At 35.0% G+C, this 7,859-nt stretch overlaps 1 protein-coding gene across 1 annotated transcript in view; it reads left to right on the top strand.

The window, feature by feature from the left end:
* Window positions 1–6,683, top strand: part of LOC118743950 — a 10,973-nt gene extending 4,290 nt beyond the window's left edge. The window contains exons 2-4 of the mRNA XM_036476712.1: window positions 474–607; window positions 6,341–6,394; window positions 6,481–6,683. Of these exons, the coding sequence (XP_036332605.1) occupies window positions 474–607; window positions 6,341–6,394; window positions 6,481–6,639 (347 nt within the window). The 3' untranslated portion in view covers window positions 6,640–6,683. The remainder of the gene's footprint in view (window positions 1–473; window positions 608–6,340; window positions 6,395–6,480) is intronic.
* Window positions 6,684–7,859: the final 1,176 nt, after the last annotated feature.

Genomic DNA, 7,859 nt, shown 5'->3' with positions numbered 1-7,859 from the left:
TTTTTTTTTTTACGTGATGTAGTTGTTGCACTCGCCATGGCTGCCAAGAATCACGTAGATTACCACTTTCTATAAAAAAAATAAAAATAAAAATAATAAAAATAAATTAACGCAAAATTTTTCGTCTCTCTTGATATACCGCAATATGTCTATTTTTGTGTGCACAAATTTAATTTAAATTTTATTTTGAGTTATTTTGTAGTTAATTTAGAATTATTTAAAATGTAAGCCACTTCGATTGTTCTCCTTTATTTATTTTTATTTTATAGATGCAACATACAATAAATATACATACACACATACATATGTACACGCATATGTTTGTGTCTGTAAACGGCGACTAAGATTTTGAGCGAAAAGTTATTGTTAAATAATTTCAAAAGTAAAAATATTTATGTACTTATTATTTATGTTTTGTTTTGATCAACATTCAACACATGTGTACATATCTATTTATTTATTTTTTCTCGTAGTTTCTGGCCTACGCTGCTACACCTGCAGTTACTTGGAATCGGATTTGGATAATACTTGCCTTATGGATGCCAATTCTACGCGAGTCACTAATTGTTCGAAGAAGTATTGCACTATTATGCGTCAAGAATCTGTGGTTAGTACCTATAAAGAATATAAAAAATTGTCTTTTTGTGGACCAATCTTAAAAGAAATTACTAGAGTTGAAAAGAGATGTTATATTATTTTCAATATTTTCAAATGAGGCTCGTTGAGAAATTTATTTTGTGGAAAGATTTCGAAAAATAGTACCTTTGGTTACTCTTCGCGCCGGCCTTATCGGCCATTTGTTTTCATGGGGATATATTTGCATTCGATCCTTGGCTACAAATTTCTTTTAAAAAAAACCGTCCTACTTCTTCCCTCTTCTCCTGCTGTTTAAAGTCAAAGTGTGAGATGCTTCAAAAGGGATTTCAAGCTCAAAGGTTTAACATCTGGTTATAAAGACAGTCGATGCTGAAATAATTAAAAATCTGTGGCTCTGACCTTTAATCAGGTAAGCATTACGTAACGATCGAATGCTATTTTTCAAAATTCTGTTGGAAAAAACATCTTTAAGCCACCTCTCAATACTTTTAAACGAAAGAAGAAGAAGAATTTCTGTTATCGGCTAGCTCAAATTAAGAAAATTTCAGCTAAGTTAATAGCCATATCACTGCGTGGTTGATGGTAACAAGGTCGTCAACGAACTGGCTTCAGTAGGCTTATCGTCGGTATTTGTGGGGCCGGAACCGTTCATCCTCCTCGAGGCTAATAATCAAAGCGCGTATGAAGTCGAAGCGTAGAGAAAACTGAGGAGAGGTTGGGGGCTTTAGACAGGCTAAACTTTTGGAATATCCTAGTGATAATGACATGTATTGGATTGGCCTATTCCATAGAGGCGGATTGCCGGCGTTGTCTTGAAGAGTGTGACTTTTCTGCATTGGCCAGACTTAGACTGCAATATTTCAGATGAGGGCCCAGGTTCAGAGAAAACTAGTTTTATCGTAAGCACACTTATATCCATGTTTTTTATTAAATTTGAAAGAACTTTCAAAAGAGCTTTGTAGAAAATTCCAAAACAATAATACAGGCAGATTCTGCAATTCACTTCCGCATGAAATTCAAAAAAACTCACCTTTAATCTGACATTCGGGGTTCCTAGTTTCACTTCACGAGTTTCATCTCGACTTTATTTCGGATTCTAGAACCTGAATATAAAACTCGGAAAGTGAAACACAAACCCCCCAAATTACGGATTCAAACTGAGTTTTGTTGAAATTCACTCGGAAGTGAATTGTAGAATATACCTGATAGTTTTTTTTTTTTGTCAGGTTTGAGTGAAATATCTGAGCGATTTTAAAATTTTAACTCAAACCAGACTCCTATTCGCCGAAGTTTTTTCACTTTGCATAATAATTTCTTTGTGGACGCCCTTGCTTTCGTCGAGGAAGTTATCAGTTCGTCGGAATATTTTTTTTTTTTATGTATGTTACCGCATAACTTTGGACCACGTTGGCGTTTAGTTGGCGCAAACAGCGTAGTCTCTCTTCTTGTGGGTCCCGAGACCAAATTTCCTAATACATCTACTATGTAGTACAATTCGCCTTTGCAGATTGAAGCAACGTGTTTTTTTTGTCCTACATTTAATTATGCCAACAGTTTTACCAATCTGGATATTGCCAATTAGATTGCCATTTTCATCTCCATAGGAAACAATTCTAATCTGCAATCCTTCTAGTAGCTCTATATTTGCATAGTGAAATTTGTCGAAAAAAAAGCAATAAAAATAACGATTTAAGAATAATAAAGAGCAGCGTTACTTAAACATCCGGCCGAACAATAGAATTAGTGAAAACAATGTTAATTCAGTTTGTAAATATACAGATTTTTGAAACATAGAAATACATACTACATACATATTTACACATGCAAATTTGTATGCAACTCCGGCAATTCACTTAAATGTTTGTCTTTGCCAGCAAATTGAGCGGAAGTCGCTACGATGTTACACTAAACTTTTTTCCACGACAAAAGCAGGAAATGAGTGAAAAAGCAAAACGCAACAAAATTTTTATGAAAGCAAAAAAAAAGGGACAAAAATTACGAAAGCCACGCGCGCTGCAATTTAAAAAGCGTACAGGAAATGAGAGTTGCGTGGATGAAAGAAAAACGTTGAAACATCAAAAATCACTCTACAACAACTTTACCACCTGCATGCATAGAGCTGGAGCTGCCGTCGACAGCATAAGCAAAAAAATGTACTTCCAGCTAGCAATTATACTTGCCACTCACACCATGCCGAGGCAAACTGCAGCTACTCAAGCATTTATTAGCAAGAAATACATCAACACACCCTACTCAGCAGATATTGGGGCACTCATAATAGCCCGGTAGTTAGCGAATATTTGCTTAGTAAAAATTTTCCAAATGGGAAAACATCAAAGCAAACTTTTTCAGCATTTGCTTGCGCAGCGGAGTAGATGAAGTGGTAAAAGTTGGTGGCATATGTGGTGGCAGCTTGACATGTGATGCGTGCGTTTTTGCGGCAGCAACGGGCACGATGTTCTGGAAGGAGTGAGTGGACTTTACAAAGCTATGACTGATAAACTTGGAAGCCTATTTAGTTTTTTTTTAGCGAAAACCTTCAAGCAGCCAAGCTTAACTACTCTGGTTGAAACCAAATCCAATTTACCAGCATTTATAAGTTATCCAACCCAGTGGCCTGATTTAAGCAAATAAGCTGGCCAATAAGTTGCACAGATTTGCACAATACTTATTTAATACTTTAATAAATAGCCTTTCTTAGATAAATACTGGTTTTGTATGCACGCACATCAGGGTGGCCCGAAAATACACAGGAAAATCAACGATTTGAATTTTCCTGCATCTGCACCCCAAAATTATAGAAAATTGGGAAAAAAGAAACCAGTACTTTTTTATTTTGAAATCAGCTAATATTTAAAGGAGTTAAAAATTTGACGTTTTCCATGTATTTTTCACGAGGAAAATACATTTCTTTGTTGAATTATAAAATCGTTAAAAATTTATGTTTTTTTTTTTCATTAAAATCAGACAACATTTACCATTTCCGCCCCCTAGTACAGTAGGCGTGGCAGCTTGTCAATCTATGTGATTTTCAACTCTACTTCATTTCGTAGCAAAAATACCACAGATAACAAATTACAGTAAGCTCGGAGCACAATTGGTACTTTTTGCCATATTTTATTAGGAGCGCTTCCAATTCTGAAAAACAACTTTTTTTGCTACCCTAATGCACATACTTATGTACTTATGGACATTAGAAACCTTTCAAATGTCTATATGATTGTGTACGCGTATAAAATATATGCAAAGCTTGTTTGCCTTGATTTGTCGTCAACTTCGGATAATCTTTGCCACACTCCAGCTAGAAAAGCTGATAAAGCTTTATAAGCGCATATTAAAATTGAATTAACTTTTTGTAATGGTGCAACGAAGGATGTGTGGTTGTGCAACTGCATGGGAGAGATAAAGCATGAAATGGTAGGGAAGCGATGGGCAAACTATTGCAGAAGATTAAACCTCATCCGCCCTTTTAGTGAAATTTTATTTTGACTTTCAATATCCTGTCCCTGAAAATGCACTTAAAAAAAAAAAATATTTCTACCGTGATATTGTGAATTGCATATTTGTTTTTTTTAAAGAAAAATTGTAAAATAAACCAAGTCTACTTATAATTTTAGTTATAGCTGCTCTTTCGAAGATCACCACATTTCCTGATCAGACTTCTTCTCTAGACTTCAGTAAAAATCTTACCCGCATCATAGACACGCAAAATCATCATCACTGAGCAAGCGCAAAGTTCCGGTGGTATTGACTTACAAAGATGGCTTTGCTTCAAGATCACAATTTCTCGATAACTATTCAGCGCTGCTGATTCCGGCAAATGACGTTGTGGTGTGAAACCAGTGTAAATCTGATTAGAAAATATTCTGACGAAATTGAGAAAGAGATTAGTACTCCTAGTGAACTATGCGAAAATATTGTCAACTTCTTCTTTAAACAGACACTTCTGCTTAAAAAACACTACTGCAGTCTGGAAGCCTTAACTCTACTTTAATGGCAGAAGACCCATACACCAACCCTTCCACCAAGCTTCCACACATTTGCAGAAGAGTTCATTTCTCCATCGTAGGGTAAATGTCAGTGAATAAGCTTATTGTACTCTTTAGTCCGGGTAATTAGGGTAGTCATAGACCCAAGTAATTAATTTAAGCGTTTTATTCCACATCTTATTAAGGGCTCGCTTATAGAAAATATAAGAAAACTTATAACTTCCTCACCAAATGTTTTTTCCCACGATAGGTTCTTATTCATATAGGATCAGGTCTAAGAAATTGATCTTCTTAGAAAAATTTTGGCGAACACGGACAGGCCCACCCTGATAGCCACCCATTAAGTCCCGAAATTTTAAGTAACTTTGGACCAAAGCATTTGAGGTGGAAAAAACGTTTACGTTTGCTTGGGGAAAATAAAATAATGGCAACCTAATATGCCTTCGAAAATATTGGAAACATGGATTTGAGTTAGCCTAAAGCGAAAATTTAATATTTCAAGCAAAAACCTCACAAATATATTGGAAAGTTATATACTTACGTACATTAGCGCTTATTTTTGAAAATAGGAAATTCGGGGGTTTTACCGCTGAAATGGTTACTTGTATTGGGAAAAATAATTCCTTAAAAATGTTTGATCAAGTCCGACCCGTGTCACAAACATGCCGAAGTTCGTCAATGCTGCCTTTGGCTATACTCCTTATTATGTGCACGTTTGTGGCACGGGTTAATCTGAGTCAATTGAGTCAATATTACATGAGAAATATTTTCTCCTTAAGTATATGCAACCATTTCAGAGGATAGCACCTAAAAAAAATTTGAAAACAAGTACTATAGTATATTCATAGCATTCTATGAAATTCCAAATATCGCGTAGACAAAACGGACATTAAAATTAAAAAAATGCACTCAATCATTAAGAGGAGTAAGAATATTAACATCCACTGATCTAAAAAAAACATAACATAAATTATCTAAGACAATAAGCGATAAGCGCATTACAACTTTATTAAGTACTTTAAAATCAACACACAACACACATTCACACATACGACACACATTTGCACTAGTTTACGCAGATAACAAACTTTTAACTGCAATCAAGACATCTAAGCTGCGGTATTCTCAGTGTAAACGCGGTTGTGGTTCGAAGTTTATTTTAACATAACATATACACACATATCTACACTACACTTGCATGCATACATACATACATATGTACATCCAAAAATAAATATCTATATGTACATATACATCCGTACATACATAGTTACATACACAGGAATAGTGACTATACTGTAAGCATAGTATTATTAGCGGCTTTACATAAATATATTTTGTTATTTTATTTGTTTGCTTTCGTACGGTCACTGCGCTTTCCAGCTTTATTATGCTAATTAATGCATTGGCTTATGCGCTCAGCAAAACCGCAGGTATAACAAAGCGTCAGCATGAAATCCGCATAGGTGGTTGCCAGTTGGTCAACTTTAGTGGACATTCCTAATGAGATTGCAGCAGCAAATAAGCAACAACAAATTAAAAACAAATGAAAACCGCGAAAATTACGTGTGGCTTATATCCGTATAATACGCTGCTAGGAAATTAGTTATTAAATTGAAATTACTGAAGTGCATATAGGGTATTTGTAAGTGATTAAATTATTTGCTCTCAAATAAATTCAGTTATTTATTTCAAATAAATACATTTTCCAAGTTTTTCATGTAATTGTTTTCTCGCTTTTGTTTCTTACCCAGAGTCCCGCTGGAAAAGTGATTTCCTTTATACGCGATTGCTTGGATAAACCTTTGGTGAGTATGTACAAGTTTTAATATGTTGTGGTAATTTATATTTGATTTAGGAATAAATCATAAATTTTTTTCATTTTTTTTTTTAGTACTTGAATGCCATTAAAAGCGATTCGACTTTCAAAAGCTTCTATCGCAGCTGTACTACAGATCTTTGCAATGACTCAGATGGGATAACAACAGCAACAAATGTCGATCCGAATTTCGGTGCTTCGCCGAATATGATTATTAAAGGCAAACGTCATTAGTACTTATCTATAGTTATATACGAGTTTTGAAATATTTAATAAAATAAACAAAATTGCATCAAAGGATAGGCTTTTGGGGTTTTAGGGATACTTATACCAGTATATGCAAAAAAGGAGAATACATCATTCCATAAAGAAACCTAACAGATTTTAACAGACTTTGTCTCAAACTGAGAAAAAGTTATTACTAAAACTGGATATCGTTGATTTCGTTTCAATGGTATATTTGCCTGCCAATAATAATACTTTTTTGTTACTTACATTTTGGCTAAGTTTTTTCCGAACGGAAAATGGATTTTATGAGAAGGTTTTTCATGGCAGAAATATAATCGAAGGTTTGCCATTGCCTGCCGAGGGACGACCGCTGTTAGAAAAAACTTTTTCATATTTAGATATTACCCGCACCAGGGAGCGAACGCAGGTCCCGTCAACAAATATTTAGTACTTTTGACTTGACTAAATACTAAATACTTGCTTTTTTTTCAGTGTAAAACTAGAGAATTTCGGACTTTTCGGGAGTATTTCGAGTCTTTGAGACTTCTTCTGGATATTCGGGATAATTTCAGAATTTTCGCCACTATTCGGGATTTTCGAGATTTTCGGAACTATTTCGGGATTTTCAATATCTTCAGAATTTGCGGAACTATGTCGAAAGTTTCGGGGCTATTATGGAATTTTCGGGACTCCCGGAAATATTTTGGGTTTTTGGGATAACTTTTCGATTTTCGGGAATATTTCAGGACTCTCGGGCATATTTCAGGATTTTCGTGACTATTTAGGGATTCTCGAAACTAAGTCGACATTTTCAAGCATATTTTGAAAATTTCGGAGCTACTTCGGGTTCGAGATTTTCCGCACATCTGGACCCTATCATAATTTTCGGGACTCTTTCGGGATTTTTTGATATAAAATTAATCTCTGATTTGTTTCCTCGAGCTGAGATGAGGTGAGGCAATTTAAGGTGATGTGAAGTGATTTTAGGTGAGGTGAGTTGAGGTAAGTGGAAGGTAAGGTGTTAATAGCTTAACTTAGGGTATACACCGGAAAATACTGTCATGACAATATCAATACATGCACACTTTTTCACTAATATATGCATACTTTTCCATTGCAACAATTTTGACAACTAATACGTATATCTTCATTGTCTTGACAGCATTGTCCAATGTAAACGCGCCGCTAGTTTTTCCTAAGTCGTAAAATATTTAGCCCTCTATACT

Source organism: Rhagoletis pomonella, unplaced genomic scaffold (assembly GCF_013731165.1).
Source record: "Rhagoletis pomonella isolate Grant_MI unplaced genomic scaffold, Rhpom_1.0 Rhpom_scaffold_00007, whole genome shotgun sequence".
NCBI classification, from domain to species: Eukaryota; Metazoa; Arthropoda; class Insecta; order Diptera; family Tephritidae; genus Rhagoletis; species Rhagoletis pomonella.
This window is presented reverse-complemented; position numbering and strand designations above follow the sequence as displayed.